Source organism: Anolis carolinensis, chromosome 2 (assembly GCF_035594765.1).
Source record: "Anolis carolinensis isolate JA03-04 chromosome 2, rAnoCar3.1.pri, whole genome shotgun sequence".
Classification (NCBI taxonomy): domain Eukaryota; kingdom Metazoa; phylum Chordata; class Lepidosauria; order Squamata; family Dactyloidae; genus Anolis; species Anolis carolinensis.
The window spans coordinates 173,337,431-173,357,456 of record NC_085842.1 but is presented as its reverse complement, the minus strand read 5'-3'; the positions used below and the strand labels follow the sequence as shown (position 1 = coordinate 173,357,456).

General features: G+C 40.5%; 1 protein-coding gene across 4 annotated transcripts in view; it reads left to right on the top strand.

The window, feature by feature from the left end:
• The window catches only part of lrp1 (LDL receptor related protein 1), a 384,066-nt gene that overhangs the window by 274,313 nt on the left and 89,727 nt on the right, over positions 1–20,026 (top strand). For all 4 annotated transcript variants that reach the window (XM_062971112.1, XM_062971111.1, XM_062971114.1 and 1 more), the window contains 7 exons: positions 2,268–2,435; positions 3,547–3,729; positions 5,921–6,121; positions 8,070–8,315; positions 9,549–9,746; positions 16,011–16,215; positions 17,269–17,433. In XM_062971112.1, the coding sequence (XP_062827182.1) occupies positions 2,268–2,435; positions 3,547–3,729; positions 5,921–6,121; positions 8,070–8,315; positions 9,549–9,746; positions 16,011–16,215; positions 17,269–17,433 (1,366 nt within the window). The remainder of the gene's footprint in view (positions 1–2,267; positions 2,436–3,546; positions 3,730–5,920; positions 6,122–8,069; positions 8,316–9,548; positions 9,747–16,010; positions 16,216–17,268; positions 17,434–20,026) is intronic.

Below are 20,026 nucleotides of genomic sequence, written 5' to 3'. Positions count from 1 at the left end.
GGTATATTCCCCAGAATCAAATTATAAAACTGGATTGCACACATTTTAATAGATTAAAAATATGCATTTAGTAAACCAGAGACTTCTTGGCCTTTAATAGAGGTCTTCATCTTACATTAAGGTTAACCATGATTTGGCAAATCCATGAGTTATGAATCTGGCTTATTTCACAAACTAGAGCTTATTTCAAACCACAATTCCTGGGTTTTATTGACAATAAATCAGTATTATACTTTCCCCAAGATCCCATGATCACATTGTGTCTGGTGAGGACAGGATGATGGGAAAGAAAGGATGGACAATTTCTCAGCTGCTTCTGATGTTATCTGACATGCTATGCCACAACTCTCCTGTTGCTTTCTCCTCCATCCCACCCCACTTTGCTCTTCCATAGTCTTTCTTTGGCATGCACGTTCAGCTTCATTTTCATACTTTGTTTCCCTTTCTCATGTTGACTCTTTTTTTCTTTTTGGTTTCTATTGTGCATGTCAGTATATGTGTGTTCCCTGCACCCACTCTCCTGTCTTCTCTGGTTGGTTTCTGTGTTTCAGAAAAGGATTGTGGGGATGGCTCTGACGAAAAGAATTGTCCAAAACCTACCGGTTAGTGCATAGATCAACATGCACCTCAGCTCCCTTCTCCCCTTTCTGTTCCCTCAAATGCCTGTCACTTTTCTGCACAATCCCAGCGATTGCAGGAAAGTGGAGGGAATGACAAAACATAACCCCACGTCTCCTGTTTCTGTGGGGTTTCTCTAGGGTGGGCAGTTGTTTGGGTTTTATTGGACCTTTGATAACTATCATAGGATATACCATTTCTGAAAATAAGAGGTGCCATTTGGGAACCTGTTTTTCACTGTGGCTGGCCTCAATCACATCCTTAGGAAAGAAACTAGTAGTACCTGTGCTCCCCAGAACCTACTGTTACTATTTCTCTAGCTCCATTTGCATTGATATTTTTGACTCTGCAGTGGTGATTTTACAGCCCAGTCCTATGTGTCTTTTCTCAGCAGCAGGCCCACTTTGTTCATTGGTAGCTATTTCTAAGCAAGGATGTATATGAGCCACCTTCACAGATTCTGGAGGCAATTCTTGGAATTGTGATGTGTTACATAGGAATTGCTTCGCTCAATGCAATTTACAGCTCAGCATGCTTACTTAGAAATGATAGTGTTGGTTTTCGTAGGAATTATTTCTGAGGTGAGGGTACCAGCATCAAGAGGCAGAACCTGTTATGCTTTCCTTTGGCCACTTTTGTGTGAAAATTGGCAGCAATCTCATCAGTATATAAAGCAATATCTGATGCAGTCCCTTTGAACCAATTGTTTCTTCAAACATTTCCCAAGTATACCTCAGAGATTTTTCAGAGGTACACCTGGGAGACTTTAGAAGAAGTAACTTGTTCAATGGGCCTGCATCAGAGATTGCTACATATTAGCTCAGCCCTATGTTCTACAGCATTTCAGATCGACTTAGGTGATTTGATCATGGGACAAGGGATGGTCAAAGGCAATTTGTCATCTGTTCCATGTGTGGAAGCTAACTAGACAAAAAGTTACATCTTTTTTCAGTACTAGTGACCAGAGTACATTGTCCAACACACACCAATGTAGCATGTTCTTTGTTTTGCAAAAGAAGGAAAGACCAGGGTGCCCAGGAGGAAAGGCTGACTGGCAGTCACTGCTGCCCTAGAAACAGAAGGGTTAAAGCAGGTCCCACATCCTGAAAGAAATCTGGCCACAATGATGTATATGTACAGAAGCACATCCAGATGGCTGCACACAAACATTAATTTGGTGACCAAATAATGTTCAGGTGTCACAGACCTTAAAGCTGTCAGTAGGATATCTGCCCTCTCACCTCACCCACTCCTGTTCCCCCCATGGTGCATGAGGTGATCTATGCCATTTCTGTGTTTTAATTTTTCATTATTATTGCTGTTGTTGCTATTGTTATTGTTGTTATTAACTTTTTAGTTGCTTTGCTAGTGGTAAGAGCTCCTGGGACAATGTGTGTTGGGGAGCATGTTTGGCTACAGCATGCATGTGATAGGAGGGTGCTGTTAATGCAGAGTTACTGGGACATCCAGAGTCCCGCTGCTTAGACCTTGGTGTAATGTAGAAATATTCCATGTGCTTTTCAGCCAAAGATGACTGTGTACGTATAACTCCGAAATGGCTTAGAGGGATATGAAGGAAGGCTAGCATCTGCTTTGGCAGACTCAATCATGTCTGACCTTCCCCTTTCTCTTCCTTCCCCTGCTTCCAGACAATGACTGTGGGGACAACAGCGATGAGGCTGGCTGCAGTCATTCCTGCTCCAGCAACCAGTTCAAATGCAACAGTGGGCGCTGCATTCCTGTGCATTGGACCTGTGATGGTGATAATGACTGTGGGGACTACAGTGATGAAACTCATGCCAACTGCACCAATCAGGGTGAGGAGAGCATGGGAGCTAGCCAATTCATGCAGTATATCAGAAACATTATCTGCCCAGGGGGAACTTAATATCCTGGATTCAAAATAAGCTGTTTGAAACCATTGTGGGTTATAGAAGTTTGTTGATTATTGTGCAAAGGCCTTCCATTTGTATGTACTCCCCATCTGCCCTGAATGCAATATTTGAGTGTATTTCTTCATAACTTGAAATACACTGGACAGAAAAATTATATTGTGATCTTCTGGTAGGGACAAGTAGAAACCATTAGGAATAATAATAATAATAATAATAATAATTATTATTATTATTATTATTATTATTATTATTATTATTATTTTATATCTCACCCTTCTCCCCGTTGGGACTCAAGGTGGCTAACAATCCCACTCTTAATCATTTTAAAGGTGTCGTACAAAAGTTTGAAAACAATTAAATAGTAGCAGTGTGGTAAAAACAGATTAAAATACAATAAATACATTTAAAATTGCCTTTAAAACTCACAGCCCTCCCCTCCAATCCCACCCACACCTCCCCAAAGCCTGCCCCTAAGAACAGAAAACCACGAGGAGGTGTGTAGAATGCTAAAACAAGGATGGGGAATATTTGGCCACAACACATTTAATTCTATTCCAGATAGGTGAACTTTCAGATCCTGTCAAATACTGGAACTGGGGAAAATGACGCAGCATATGTTTTTGGAACAAATTCCAAAAATTAAGCTGTATTATTAAGAAGACGTCTTATAATGTTGTGGCCACAACTGGATCAAAATACTCGTAAAAATTACTTTTCCAGGCTTTGTTTTAACCTATCTTAAAGGCAGATGAAAGTATAAGGACCCTGATGCCAATCTTAAAGGAGAAAAGATTGATAGTGGTAGAGGAGACCTTTTTTTATATTGGCTCCTCCTGCTTTCTCTAGTTACCAGAGGCTTGGGGATGCAGCAAGAACAAATATGGAGCCTGTGACAATCCCCTTGGGCTTGCTGGAGCTTCTCCGCTCTGCCATGTCATGCTGACTTCCATTACTGCCTACCTAACTATATCAAGGTGTTACTGAGACCTGTTTCTGACTCTTTGACGTGTTTATCTGTTACTCTGATTCTCAGCAACGCGCCCACCGGGACGTTGTCACACAGATGAATTCCAGTGCCGCCTGGATGCCCTTTGCATTCCCATGCGCTGGCATTGCGATGGTGATACTGACTGCATGGACTCCAGCGACGAGAAAAACTGTGAGGGGGTCACTCATGTCTGTGATCCAAATGTAAAGTTTGGCTGCAAAGATTCTGGTAAGTGCCTTGTGTTGCATTGCAGAGGTGGAGCTCTGTGGGCAAAGCCAGAGGGATCGAACAACAAGATTCAGATGTAGTGTTCAGTGCCTTTGGAGGGAGACAGCAAGATTATATCTCTACTAGCTTTGCCCGGCCACATGTTGCTGTGGCTTATGGGAATAGTTTGTTGGCCACGTGGAATAGCAGTGAATAGCCTTACAGCCTCAAAGCCTGGCTGTTTTCTGGAGTAGGTGGAGTAGCACCCTCAATCAAAGAGTCTGGCTACTTCCTTTGTAGGGGAATCATTGTTTGGCCAGGTTGAATTGCTCTGAATAGTCTTGCAGCTTAAAAGCCTGGCTGCTTTCTACATAGGGCATCCTTGCTAGGCTAGGTTGAATGGGACAGAGTAGCCTCGTGGCTTCAAAGCCTTGGGATTTTTCACCTATGGGAAATCTTGGTTGGCCAGGTTGAACAGCACTGAATAGTTTTGCTGCTTGTAAGCCTGGTCACTTTCAACCTTGCAGAATCCTTGGTTGGCCAGTTTGAATAGCAATTAATAGCCTCAGTGTGGCAGGTATGAATGTTGCAATTATGCACCTTGATTAGCATTTAATGACCTTGCAGCTTCAAAGTCTGGCTGCTTCCTACCTGGGGGAATCCTTTGTTGGGAAGTGCTAGCTGGCCCTGATTGTTTCCTTTCTGGAATTCCCAATTTACCTGCTTTCAGAGTGTTGCTTTTTATTTACTGTCCTGGTTTTAGAGATTATATTGTTCTGTATTATTATACCACAGTAATTATTACATATTATATTTATAATCTTATATTATCTGCTTAGAAGTGGATTATATGAGGCCCCTTCTACACAGCTGTATAAAATCCACACTGAAGTGAATTATATGGCAGTGTAGACTCACGGCCCTGCCACACAGCTATATTACCCAGAATGCCAAGGCAGATAATCCAGTTCAAAGCAGATACTATGGTTTATCTGTCTTCTGGGTAATATAGCTGTGTGACAGGGCCTTGAGTCTGCACTGCCATATAATCCAGTTCATATCAGATAATCTGTATTTTATAGGCAGTGTGGATGAGGCCTAAATGCCTGTCCTCTGGGCGCCATTTTCTCTGAGGGAATTGCTAGGACACGAAGGGGGCAGGGCCTATTTTTCTAGGTTTTTTTTTTTTTGAAAGACGTATTTTGGATGACTATGTCTTTTGTGGCCAAATTTGGTGTGATTTGGTTCAGTGGTTTTGTTGTTTACTCCATAGTAAAATGAACATTACATCTATATATATAAAAGAGTGATGGCATCACGGTGACCCACAAAACAACAAAACTACAGGCCCCCCAACCTCGAAATTTGACAACACAACCCATCATCCACGCCTCTAGGTTGATACAACAAAAAGAAAAGAAAAATAAAGTCCTAATTAGAGGGAGAGGAATAATTGCTTTTATCCAATTGCTGCCAGTTAGAAGGCTAAGCTCCTCCAACTTGGTCTCCTAGCAACCTAATAAAAATAATTAAAAACACTAAAAAATAATTAAAAACAGTAAAAAATTAATACAATAAAATACTATAATAACAGAAAATAGCTAAAAATAATACAAGAAAATAATAAAATATAATAAATAAAAATATAACTTACAATAAAATTAATAAAAAATACAAATAACGTCAAATAAAAATTACACAACAATTTTTAACCAATACCACCACCACTTTGCCACAGCAACGCGTGGCCGGGCACAGCTAGTTTTTATATATATAGATTGTTGACACCAGTAATAAGTAACATTGAGCATAGTTTTCTTCTAGATGCCCTAGCTGGGATGGTCTTGTGGCAGCCTATTTTAAGGTTGGTTCAGTCCTTTGTCAAGGGTCAGTTTCATAAAGTGATATGTTCCTGGAGTTAGTGTGAAGATGTAGAGCCACATATTATAACAAACCCTATTGAAATGAATGAGGACATAGGAAGGCCTTGGACACAAAGCTGTGGCTACATGCCCCAGGGTACCAATACTATCAATAAAGGGGTCATACTTTATTTATAATACTCTCTCAGCAAATAAGTATCAGAGGCTTCATCATCATAAGTATGATACAGTTAGATGATGCAGTGTAATGCCCTGATGGTGTAGTTATGAACTTTTCCAGTCCCTCCCAACTTTTTGTTTGTTTGCTTCTTACACAAATATCCTTTTAGCCCGGTGCATCAGCAAAGCATGGGTATGTGATGGGGACAATGACTGTGAGGACAACTCTGATGAGGAAAACTGTGAGTCACTGGTATGCAAGCCACCCTCACACACTTGTGCCAACAACACGTCTATCTGCCTTCCTCCTGAGAAGCTCTGTGATGGCAATGATGACTGTGGGGATGGATCCGATGAAGGAAAGCTATGTGGTAAGTGTGAGAGGAACAACTGATTTGCCTGCTTATGTCCCTGAAAATGTCCTTTCTCTGGGGCCTTTGGGGTAAACTGGCCCTCCTGGAGACTCCTTGAATGACTATGCCCCACCCCACCCCATTATATCATTCTCTGGTCATGTTCCAGCTTTTATTTGGATCCTTCACACACAAACAGTTGAACTGTCTGTGATAAAGTCTTAGTTCCTGCAATAAACATGTCTAAGCTAAACGGTGCTGGTAATATTAATTTTCATCTGTATTGTTGAAGGCTTTCATGGCAGGAATCACTGGGGTGTTGTGTGGTTTCTGTGCTGAATGGCTGTGCTCTTGCAGGATCTGAAGATGCCAGCCACAGATACAGGCGAAATGTCAAGAGAAAATACTTGCTAGAACATGACCGTACAGCATCCCAATTTTCATCTGTGTTTGGAATTTGGTCCCTGAGAACATGTCTGAAGCTAAATTTGGCCATTGTAATGAAAAGACCCTTGTTCTAGAGTCCAGGTGGGAAAGGACAATGCTCCAGAGTAATTTTAAAAGCTAAAAGTCTCCTCTCGTGGCCACTAGGGACCCTTCCACACAGCCATATAATCCAGAATATCAAGTCGGAAAATCCCACAATATTTGCTTTGAACTGGGTAATCTGCCATATATTGCAGTTCAAAACAGATAATGTGGGATTTTATTCAGCTGTGTGGAAGAGGCATAGGATGAAATAGCTTCACCACATCCTCTTCCTTGCTGCTTCAGGTGTAAGGCCTCTATTTAATCAAAACACAAACCAGAAGTTAAAAACAGGCTTCTACTAGACATAAAATAGCCCAAACTGTGGCAGAAATGCACCACCTCCACACATATATATTGCCCTGGTGGCATAGGGGGCTATTATCAGCTTTTAAAAAAATTGAAAAAAGATTTTAAAAGAAATTACAAAAAATAATGTAGGGGGGATATAGCTCTCTGAGATACTACAAGCTGCCACTGTAAACGTCTTCCAGGAATTGGCTACTCTGATTTAAAACCAGAGCAGAATGACCTCAGGACCTCGAGTAACTGCCTGAGATATCAATTCCCTGCTCTGTATGCTTTAAAAAAAATCAATTGCGTGCTTTGCAGAAAATGAATTGGGTGCAAAATAAATGTAGCAAAGATGTACTATTATATTATTTAGCATGGGTTACATCCTATAACCAAATGAAAAATGTTTATTTCCTTTTATTTTGAAAATTGAGTTTAAGTGCATTTTTCTGGGGTCCATCATTTTAAGAAGACTATTAACACCGTAAAAACTCTAAAACTTCTGGCTTAAATAGTGCAGTGGTGAAGTCTGTGAATTCTGAAGTAGTAAACCTCCCAGTAGTATATTAGCCATGAATTCATTCAGTGGAACTAGATAATGTGCTGTTTTTTGAAACCTTAGCTACCTATCAGCTACATAGGAAATAATAGCTCTAGCCTATGTCTGAAAGAGATGTGTTAAATGTTGCTGGGATGATATATGGGAACTCAGTGCTTTGAATGTTGCACTATCCTCAGTCTGGGCTCCTTTATTTTAATTCAAAAGCCTTCTTGTGCTTCATCCTGTGCATCTATCAAACCCAGCACTGGACAATGAATGAATTAAGTAGGTCGGCTGGCTGGAGTGAGAACAGGGACTGACTTGCATGCTCCCAATGCAACAAAATAACTTGAGCTAGCCCTTTTATGGAAAAACAGTGACTCCAAACCTGTTTTGTTAGTAATAATTTTGAGAATGAGTGGAGTCAGTTTGCTTGTCAGCAGCCTGGACATCCTGCTTTAGAGGTTCTCCTGGGTACTATATTTGTGTGTGTGTATGTGTGTGTGTGTATTTATGTGTACATGACTAGTGGTTGCTTATGAGCAACATGAACTCGTAACAAAAGATCTCCCAGTGACCATTCATGTTTCTGATCTCTTACAGATCTATGCTCTTTGAACAATGGAGGCTGTAGCCACAACTGCACAGTAGCACCAGGCGAGGGCATTGCATGTTCCTGTCCCCTGGGCATGGAGTTGGGCAGTGACAATAAGACCTGCCAGATCCAGAGCTACTGTGCCAAGCACCTCAAATGCAGCCAGAAGTGTGAGCAGGACAAATACAACGTGAAATGCTCTTGCTATGACGGGTGGATGCTGGAGTCTGATGGCGAGAACTGCCGCAGCACAGGTAAATGAGCAGTGGGGCTTACAAATGGGTTTCACCAGTCATCTTGTTGGACAGGGTGAGGCTTTTAAATTTATCTAGGGGTGGATATCAAATAATGGAAACCGGATTGTCAGAGGGGGAAAAAATCTGACTATCAGATCAAATGAGAGATTCTTCTACAAAAAACATGCAGTTCTCCAAGTATCCCTCATTATCAACTGTATTAACTTGGACACATGGAAGTTGTTTCAGGAACACCTGTGTGGTTACATATTCCCCACTCCTGCTCTAAATGTGTAAATACTGGTACATTCAATGGTCTTTCAACATTTATTTACTACTTTAGACATATTGGAGTAGTAATATATATAGATACAATGATTTTCCAGTTTTGAACAGCAACAGCCAGACTGTCAGATCCAGGTGGAGGGAGATCCCTTAAACCTACTTGGTATGCAGGCAGGGTAGCAGGTCTGTCCAAGGTTCATGCCATTTTGAGAAACTAAATGGAAAAATGAGTGCAAAAGCAGGGAACGGGGTGGGGGAAGTCCACAGTTTGTGTTCTCCATCAGCCAAGAAACACAACAGTGTTCCTGTCCTTTAGGGACTTGTCCTCATTCTGCAATGTTGAAGTTGGCAGATGCAAGAAAGGCTGCTCTGTTTCCAGTGCTCCAGGGAGGACTAGAATTGGGAACATGAGGGATGTGGAAGACTCTTTATTTTAAAGATGCATTTTCTTTAATTACAGCAACCTTTTCTTTCTTATCATGAAAAATGGGGAGGTTGAATATCTCCACCAGAATATCGAAAACATTTTTTTTGGACTGCAATCCCACCAGTCTGGATTCAGTCTGGACTATCATTTCTGGAAGTTGTCGACCAAAAGAATAACTTTTCCTGGCCCTTCACTATGTTAGAGCTCTGGACATTTGCCTATGGGAAGCCTCGTTCATGCATCATTTGGATCAGCAAACTACTGTGCATATTTCTCCTTAACATTATTGATACAACATCAGAATGAGAATGAGACAGTGATTACTATATCAGCTCAGCATATGGCACCTGTTAGGTTTTAGAAGATGGACAAAATCCAAGGATGCAAGATCCCTTCCCCTCCGGCCCAAGAGTCTATCCCATATTGATTTCAAACCTTTCCTTGTATTTGCTTTTGAAACAGGTTCACATACATAACACTTGAATTGCATGTGAAAATGTGATCGCAGCAGTAATCCAAAGCTCCCTCTCAATTTTCAGACCCTTTTAAGCCTTTCATCATTTTCTCCAACCGCCATGAGATCCGACGCATTGATTTACACAAGGGAGATTACAGTGTCCTAGTGCCAGGTCTGCGGAACACCATTGCTTTGGACTTCCATCTGAATCAGAGCTCTCTCTACTGGACTGATGTGGTAGAGGACAAAATATATCGGGGGAAATTACATGAGAACGGAGGTGAGTGTGTAATGATGACCATGTCCTTGGAAGCCTTCATATTTTCCACCGTTTCTCCCAAAAGCATAGTCTTCTTAGAGTAAGGCTTGTTCATATTTCCTCCAGATCAGAACCATACATCTCTTCACTTGTTTTTTCAGTCAACAGAAGGGAAATGAGTGCCTAAAGTTGTATTTACCCTGGCAATGTTCTCTGAACCCACTGTCCTTTGTCCTCTCACCTTTTACAGAAAAGTCCCAATGCAAATAACAACAACATAACAATGTCCAAGGTCCCTCTTAATCTCACCTAGTAGAAAACCTGAGATAAAACAAAATAAGAGATAGCTTACTTCCTAACCCTGTGTGATTTGTTGGTGCCCTGACTTATTTTCCTTTTGATTGTGACAGAAGAAATTTACATAATGGAACTATAATTCTGTTTTTCTTTTGCTTTGTTTTTTCCTTTGAAAAAAATGGCTTCTTTGGGAAGGGGGAGGTTTTGCTTGAAGAGTTTTCTCCATGAATTGTAACTCTATTTCAAATGCTTCCATAATTTTTGGAAGAGAAGATCTGAAGGAATTGGAAGGGTTAAGTGCTGCCTTCCCCCTTCTCTGCTCAAAATACTCCTACCCCCCTCAAATGTTGCTTCTCTTTAAAGAAAACCAGATGTTAAAGGCTCCATGGATATACGGGTATACAAGTAATGTACTTACCCATAGTTTACTATACAGCTATTTTCAATTCTCAGTTGTCATGGCTTCATTGGAAGTGTTTCCAAGTCAGTTTAGAACTGTTTCCTGCTGTTCCATTACTTTGCACTCATTGTTTGCATAACCGAATGACCTTGTATCCAGGGATGGAGCCTGTACGAACCTGTGTGTAAACCCTTCAGATGTTACTGGACTATAGCACCCGCCTTGTCTTACCATTGGCAAAGGGTCGATGGGAGTTGCTTTCCAGCAGCTTCTGGGGGGTGCACTTTGATTTTGCAAGACAGAATTCCTATGCCACTACTTCGTTCATTTCTCGCTTGTTCCAAATATTAGTATTTATTGTGGCAAGTTGTACTCCAAGATTTTGAATATACCCCATTGGGTTCACTGATTTGGATTCACAGGCCTGGCAAAGTCAACACTCTCCAAGACATTTGTGCATTACTGGATCTGAATATTTCTTACTTTATCATTTCTTCCTCCTCCTCCTCCTCCTCCTCCTCCTCCTCCTCCTCCTCCTCCTCTTCCTCCTCCTCCTCTTCCTCCTCCTCCTCCTCCTCCCCCTCCTCCTCCTCCTCCTCCTCTTCCATCCAAAATCAGTGAGTAACACAATGTGAGCAATGTGTTGTTGAAGGCTTTCATGGCCAGAATCACTGGATTGCTTTTAGTGTTCTATATGGCCATGTTCTAAAAGTATTATCTCCTAATGTTTTGCCTACATCTATGGCAGGCATCCTCAGAGGTGTGAGGTCTGTTGGAAACTAGGAAAGTGGGGTTTATCTGTGGAAAGTCTAGGTTGGGAGAAAAAAGTCTTGTATGTTTGAGGCAAGTGTGAATGTTGCAATTGAAAACTCACAGCAGCTCAAAATGTGGCTGGGGCGTAAACCTCGGAAGCTTTTCCTAATGCCCTGGGAAGCTTCATAACTAAATAGGTAACAGATGAGGAACCAAATGGTCTTGAGGACAATTAGATTAGCATTTCTAATCTCGATGTAGTAATTGGCAGGCAGTTAACTGGAAGCACAGCAGTCCTTCAGCTGCAATCTGATTCAATGAGACATTACCCTCAACAAGGTAGGCAAGTGTTACTAAGTGCAAGGCTCTCTTAAGTGCAAATCCTGTGATGAAAGAGAGACCCTTTACCTCTGAATTGCCTAGATGTAAATACCCTTCCTAAACCCTGCTGGTACAAGTTCTCAAAGATTTGCTATGGAAGACAACTTTCCCAGTTACCCTGAGAAGAAAGCAATGATAGGCTGCTGATTTGCCTTTGCATTGCCATCATCCCTACTTGCATCCCTGGTTTTTTCCAAGAAGATCCATGTGGATGAAATGCTATAATTATCATCTTAGCAGTGAATCCCCAAATACCTTCCAGGCTCACACGTGACCCAGTAAACAAATTGTCCGAGCCCTTCTTTGGCTTTCAAATTTCTAATCTGTAGAAAAGTCTGATGGGATTCTACCCTTCCTTTTAGAACGTTTGTCCTTTTTCTCTCTTGATGATTGTTGTTATTTGATCTTGCCCAACAGATGGAATGAAAAGGGACCTTTGGGATGAGTGAAATCAAGCAGTGTGGAAGGAAAGAGCCTTCTCCATATGAACTGCTACTTCATCCCCTTAGTTGTCCCATTGCCAGCCACAAAAGAAGAAGCAGCAGCATTCAGTCCTCTGTTAATGATACCTTCTTTATTTTAAATGTGGATCATTATGTGGGTTAATTAGCATTCCTGGAGCTTCCCTAATGGTAATTACAGCCTGGCAGCTGCATCCACAAAGAGTGGAGCCTAACCAGATTAGTGCCTCCCAAAGACACACATTCTGGATAACTGCAGACCTTGAGTGACTCTAGGGTTCCCAGAGAAAGCAGGGGGGAATCCAGAAATGTTAGAAATAGGAATCTACTTGCTCTCACTCCTTTGGCCTTGAATATCTGGAATTGGGAAGCCTATTAGCTTCTCGTCTTCTTTTTTTCAACCCACTGGTTTTCTCCCATAGCCCCTGCCTGAAATAGTCTTACTGTGCCAGTTTTTTTTTTTTCATGGCTACACATTGTTGAATGCCCAAGCTAAGAGTTCTTTTCATCTCAATTAAAAACTAGAATGCTGAATGAGCAGCCCAGAGATCATATTTTCCATATTCTCCCAGAATCACACTTGCTAGAAGCCCAAGGGGTTGTACAAATACCATGGTCTTATAATCAGTGGCTGCATTGAAGGGAGAGCCAAGCATTTCTGAGAGGTGTATATGCATGCAAAGCTGCAGTCTAGCTGTGAGTAAAATAGGAACAGATGGCAGAAAAGAATCAAAATGTAAACACCTCAGTTAATTCTGCAGCATGCCCCTGGAATGAATTCAGCTGCATAGATTATTCCTTAACATTCCTCGCAAACTCGCCAAGCTGAACTTTTGGCTCTTGCGTTGTTGGCATAATTAGAAATTGAAATATATTCTAAGACATTTTTGAAGAAATCCTAGCCTTCTTGGATGCAACTAGTTATTTAGATCCATTCTAACCTGGGTTGACAACTAGTTTGGGGACTGGAAAAGCTTAATAAATAGTCTGTGTCATGAACTGGATAAGGGAATGCCACCCTACTGATTTTGCTGGAGCCCTCTTCAAAATTTATTAATATCATCCATGGCATTTATTCTTTTGGAACATTCAGCTGGTTTGGGACTTGTTTAAATCCAGTCCTATTCAGCCAAATGTTTCCAGGTTCTGCATTGGCCTATGGCATCCTTCAGGGCTCTGTTCTATCCGTTTAGCTTTTTTTAATGTCAGATAATGTCCAGACCTAACTTTTTTTTTTTTACTGTCAATGTGCAAAGGAATCTTGTAGCACCTTAGAGACTAACTGAGAGAATGAAGTTGGGAGCATGACATGTTTTTCTTCTGTACGATTGCATGATAGATTTTGCCATGCTTGTTTTATTTTAAAGTAATCCATTTCATGCCCTTATAGTTTAATTTAGTTTCAGTGTTTTGTTTTTTGTGCATTTCCCTGAGCACTCTTGTTGTTGAAAGATTAAAAAGACAGCTGAATAGACTATTTCTGCCATAGCACTGCTCTACAAGGTCCAAGGAGAGAATATATTTTCCCAGTATGTTTTATGTTCACTTGTTTGCAAGAATAGGAAAATTACTTCAAAAATAATAGGAATTGAGAACTGTGGGGGACATATTCCTCTGTGGGTTTTTTTAATCTTGGAGACTTTCTTTTCTTTTCTTTATTGATACAGATGATAAATACATAAAAGATGAACTGAAATGTAAAAGTCATTGCTAAAGGATAATGCTTGTATATCCAGGATAGCCTCGAGTAATCCTCCCTTATTAATATCACAGTCATTGCCTTTTTGTATTCTAGTCTCAATTTTCTAGCACACACTATAGCTTGGCCTCTCTATACTAAGGTCATCATCAGAAGGCAGATACTGGGTTGGAATAAAACATGCAAACTGGTCTTGCAAAAATAAACACATTTGAGTGGGATAGAAGCAGTAAGAAAGTATAGTAAAGAGGACAAGTACAGTATGTGGGAAGGACTTTGAGGAGGAAATGAAATAGTTCTGAGACAAGCTGTTTCCTTTCGAAATGGGGAGGATTTTGTATGGTCACTGCCCTCAAGACTTAAGGCAAAGCTACTCTTCCATAGATAATTTTTACATCCCACAACACCCCCTTTGGTGAAATGATATTTGCAGGTTTTTGAAATAATATCAGAATGTCCAGAATCAATTTATCAAAGGTAAAAGATGGAATAGAACCCAACTATGAGCAGTAATCCTGCATTCATGAGGCCTTCAGTGTTTGAAGTTGAAATTCAGTTTCTGGTCCCAGCTAAAATAAATTCATTTATTGCTTTCAAGTAAGTAAGCACTTCTTTCCTTTTGAATTGTCATTTCATTTGGATTGTTTCATCATAGGGTTTTCAAAATGAACAAAGTGCTGACATATTCTTTAGCAGTTAATTACTTGAAATATTTCCAGTACCTTAATTTAGTTGCTAATCATAATGGGGACTGTGGTCAAGAAATCAGAAGAAGACAATAACTTGAAAGGGAAGCCATGAAGAAAGCAAACAGTTACTCAATTTTAAATACGTTTAATTGACTATCAAAGTCAGAATTGTCTATGCTATTAAATTTTCGTTTTTTTTACAAATGAAGGCTGGATATTGGTGAAAACCGACAGGAAGAGAGCAACTCATTTAAGATGGGCTGTAGGATTGTTCTGTACAGACTACCAAAAAGATGACTAAATGGGTCTTAGAGTAAATCTCCCTAGAAGCCAATATGACCAAACTGTTGTAGTATGGAAATATCATAATAATAATAATAAATTTATTCTTATATCCCGCCCCATCTCCCCGAGGGGACTCGGGGCGGCTCACAGCAATAATAAAAACAGTGACAAATTACACATTGTAAAATCAAACATGAAAAGCAGTCATACAATCAATACATACATCACATGTTAAAAACAAGGAGATAAAATAGTTCTAGGCTGAAATAGAGGGTTTCTGTAGCCCTCTATACATTACTCACAGGTAGACTAGTTCATCATACTAGAGAAAAAAATCCACTTAAAATCAGGTTTCTGCCTCCTGCAGAATTCTGGGGTTTGTAGTTTAGTGAGGCTGTTAAAGGCTCCTCCTTAAACTACAAACCCCAGATTTCTTCAGGAGGCAGAAACCTGATTTTAAGTGCATTTTTTTCTCTAGTATGATGAGGCTATATGATAACAATGCTTGGCAAGATAGAAAGCAGGAGGAAAAGAAGATGTAATTACAGATGGCTAGGCTCAATCAAGGAAGCCATAGCCATGAGTTTGCAAATCCTGAATAGGGCTGCTGATGACAGAGTGACTTTGGTCCCTTTTACACTACCCTATGTCCCAAGATCTGATTCCAGATTATGTGCTTTAAACTGGATTATATGAGTCTCCACTGCGAGATAATCTGGGATCAGATCCTGGGATATAGGGGCAGTGTGGAAGGGGCCTTTGTGGGCTCACATTCATAGAGTTTGCATAAGTCAAAAGTTGACAGGAGCTGACAAAAAGTCAACTATTATATACATCTAAGGGTCCTTCCACACAGTCATATAACCCAGAGTATCAAGGCAGAAAATCCCATAATATCTGCTTTGAACTGGGCTATCTGAGTGCACAATGCAAGATATACCAATTCAAAGCAGATATTGTGGGATTTTATTCAGCTGTGTGGAAGGGGCCCCAGTGATGCATATACAGAAGACTTGAAGTCATTTCAAGAGCTCATACAGAATATTTTGCTGCCTCAGACTTCAAATGGTAGTAGAGGACCACAAATCTTGAGTTGAAACTGAGCATACACAATTTTACCAACTAGGTGAAATTTGACATCTGTTGTAAAAGTATTTACATTTACGTATTGGTGCTTTGATCTAGAGTAGTGCCAAGGTGCTTGTGGAGCAAATTATCCCACCACAATGTATGAAATTTCCATTATGAGATACCACCAATTTTTTTATTCAGCAGGTACAGTATCTTGACTTGCTCTCTTCCTTCTTTCCCCTCTCATAGCACTCACCAGCTTTGAAGTGGTGATCCAGTATGGGCTAGCTACCCCAGAAGGGCTGGCTGTGGACTGGATTGCTGGCAATATCTACTGGGTCGAGAGCAACTTGGACCAGATCGAGGTCGCCAAACTAGATGGGACCATGCGGAGCACGTTGCTGGCTGGGGACATTGAGCACCCCCGCGCAATCGCCCTGGATCCACGATGCGGGTATGTGGTTGAGCAGAAAGGGCTGAGGAGCATTGTTGACATCCTGAATGTGGCAGCAGGGCTGGAGATCAGTGGGAGTGAATGAAGCCGCTCATTCCTTTAGGTTCCTGTCCAAATTAGCTTTCTGACATTCATTGTCAGGTCGCTGTCCCATGTCCACTGCCTCCTATGGGAAGAAGTAGAGGCTTGAAGGAATTATGATGAAATGCTTGGATTCTGTTATAATTTAAGAGACAGCTGGGCACATTTTGCATTGTGATTCAAATGCTGCAAAAGGACAACATTTTAGTAGTTGGAGCTGAATTCAGTATCTCGTCCTTAATCCCACTGTGGGTATTAAGGACCAGATGCTGAATTCAGTTCAAACTACTAAATGTGCCCAAGTTTTCATGTTTAAAAAATGAAGTTAGGTTTCTGGGTAAGAAGGCTCCAAAGACACATCTCAAAATAGTATGCACAGCATCTGGTAGAACCTTAGAAGCCAAAGGGGCCCTTTAATCAGGGCTTCTTATGAATCAGTTTATGCCTCCTAACATCAGGGAACAGATTGGTGCTCCCTGCAGTGTGCGTTCCTGCTGGAAATTGGTCGCTCATGGAAACATTCACCAGGAGAGAAAGCGACCTTCTGTACCCTTCCCCAGGTTGGCTGCATTCTGCACAAAGATAATGATTACTCTCCCTCTGTCAGAAGCAAATATCTAGGATATCCTCTTATTGGTTTTCTGAGCCTGGCCCACCTGATGGGAAGAAGTAGGGGGTTTAACCTTGTGTGTAAAGACTCTGTGAAGACTGCAGAGATAAGACATGACCTTTCTAATAACATCTTTGAAGGCGTACTTCATGCAGTTTTCTCTTGTTCATTTAAACCTGCTGTAAAAACAAGAACTTATCCTAATATCTGAGGATTAATATCTAATATTCTGATAAAGAGTTATCGTCATCAGTCGTGAATGCTGTTAAGAGCTCAGGTGTTGCAGAATTAAGGCATTTAGGATATCATCCTACAGCTGTCTCTTACCATTTAGTGTACCTTTTCCTTCTTTTTCTTCCCAGTATCCTGTTCTGGACAGACTGGGATGCCAGCCTCCCACGCATTGAAGCAGCCTCCATGAGTGGTGAGGGTCGGCGTGTCATCCACAAGGAAACAGGCTCAGGTGGATGGCCTAATGGACTCACTGTGGACTATCTGGAGAAACGCATCCTGTGGATTGATGCTAGGTGTGTGATACATCTGCTCCAAATATTTTGAGGAGCGAGTATGGTGGTTGGAATTTGATTTTAATAAGCAGTAATTTTGGTCCCTCTCTTCTCCTGAAAGCCAATTAAACTGTTTAGATCAGGCATGGGCAAGCTTCAGCCCTTCAAGTGGATATCAACTCCCAGTTTTTCCAGCTGATAGGAAATGTGGCAGTTGAAATTTAAAACAGCTGGAGGACCGAAGTTTTCCCATGCCTGGTTTAGATGGTTACCTATTTTAATAATCTACGCCATGATTTCTAGTGGCAACTGCTTCTCCATTGCTTTTTCTCCTTTCCTGGTTGCTTCATCTTCCTTTTGCCCATATTAGTCACATGGGTGATACCATCCAAACAGGGTTCAAGCAGATGCCATGATATTGCATTATATAAATAATGGTATAAGGGAGGTTACTTGAGACTGAGAGGATATTTATTTATCTTTTTCATTTGTGTCCCTCCTTTCTCTCAATATGAGACTTGAGGTGGCTTATACTATAACAAAGTGGGCAAAGTGTGGCCCACAAACCATGTGAAATTCTCAGGGCAATTCTTGTGGTCCCATAGGACCCACCACAAGTCAAATAGATGTGCAGTACACAGTAGAAACTTAGAAGCCAAAGAGAGCCCTGAATCAAGCTTTGGAAAAGGGGGGGGGGGGTGAGAGAGACAGGATCGACAGACAGAAAGACAGATAGATGGTTCAAACTGACCAATAGCCAGGTCAACATCAGAACAATTTCAGTAAGTAAGCATTTTATCCACCCAGTTTACAGTAACGTGAATTAATTTTTTTTCTTTTAAAAACATGCTTGAGCAAAGTAGTTTTCCCCACCTGACTGTCTGTTTTGATATTTTGAGCATAGAAGGATATGGTAATCATAAGGGAATTTGTGTGAATACTTTAAATATTCTAGGGCACTGTAATACAGCTACCGGAAATGTTTAAAATATCCTTGCCTTGTCATATACACTCCCCAAAGTATACCTGTTGCGTGTGTTCAGTTCCTTTGCTGGATAATAATTACTCTTTTTCTGTCAGTAGTAGACCCCTTGGGCCTGTTACCTTAGGTAACCTGTAGTTAGTTTGCTTAGTTAGTTAATATATTGCTTTACATATTCAGAAGCAAGCCCAAAGGAATGCACGAAACATCACACACAAAAACATTCTCTCTCTCTGTCTAAATCGTGTGTGTATGTGCATGGAAGTGCCTTAAAGATTTTTATTGGCTTTGCTTATAGTTATCCCCATGAATTTCATAGGATTTTCTTAGACAAGAATTACCCAGAGGTGGTTTTGCTAGTTAATTCCTCTGATATATAAAGCACATCACCTGAAATTAATTGGTCTTCCATTAAGTACTAACCAGAGCTTACTCTGCTTAGCTTCCAAGTCAAATACAATCTGAGTATTTAATTTTAGGATATTTAATATCCTATTCATTGAAATCATATAATATATTACAGGTATTTATCCAAAAGATCACCTACAACTATCCATCATAGGAGTAAACAGCAGCAGTTACTACCAAGGCCTGTAGGTCCCGAGACCTGTAAAAATATAAACAATCTTATTTGACACTATGTATAACAAAGAAAGCACCATATAAACTTACCTCAGGGAAATATTCCATAGTGAAGGAGGCTATCACAGAAAAGTCTGCCTTCTTATAGCCACCTTCCAAATGCCTCTATATATGGAATAAAATCTTCATTTTTGTTAATTATTTCCAAAGTTACTATTTTATGCATGCAAAAATGTGGACATTTGTATGCATGAAAACTTACTTGTCCAGTACACTAAATTACTTGCTTGTTATACAAAATGCTTGATTAATATTATAAATCCCCATAATGTATATGCATTGTAATTATTATTATTATTATTATTATTATTATTATTATTATTATTATTATTTCTTATCTGCCTCTCCTTGAGACTCGAAGCAGGGTACAGCATAGTTAAAAACACATTATCATCAAACATGTAAAATACATATATTAAAATGCACAGAACAAAAGATTAAAATACAATAAACACAGGACATGAGTTTATAATTCATAGTTAAAAATGGACTGGGTAGGCCTGCTGGAAGAGATTGGCCTTCAATTCCAACAGCTGATTGAGTTGTCAGAGTTTGTCTGGCAGGTCATTCCACAGTCCTGGGGCGGCCAGTGAGAAGGTCCTCTGGGTGACGGTCGCCAATGTCTTAAGGGCGGATAGGCACAGAATATGTGCATATCAAGAGCAAAGTAACATGTATATGTCAGCTTCTTTCTTGAAATGACAAGTGGAAGTGCCTGTCTATGAATAAATCTTCTTCTAAGCAGACATTACTAACCCCCATTTCCCTTTTCTTGTATCCCTTCAGCCAAAAAGACCTTTCTTGCTTCCAATCTGCTTGACTATGTCCACAATTGCATTGCTTGTCTTTTCTTGTTGGTGAGAAGAGGAATCCATAAAGATTGGTTTCCTGTCCCCACATGCTGAACCTACACAGAGCCTTTGCTTAGAGTAACATTATGTTTTTGCATCTTTTTCCTGGTCAAAGCAATAGAGACATTCATTTGTCCCA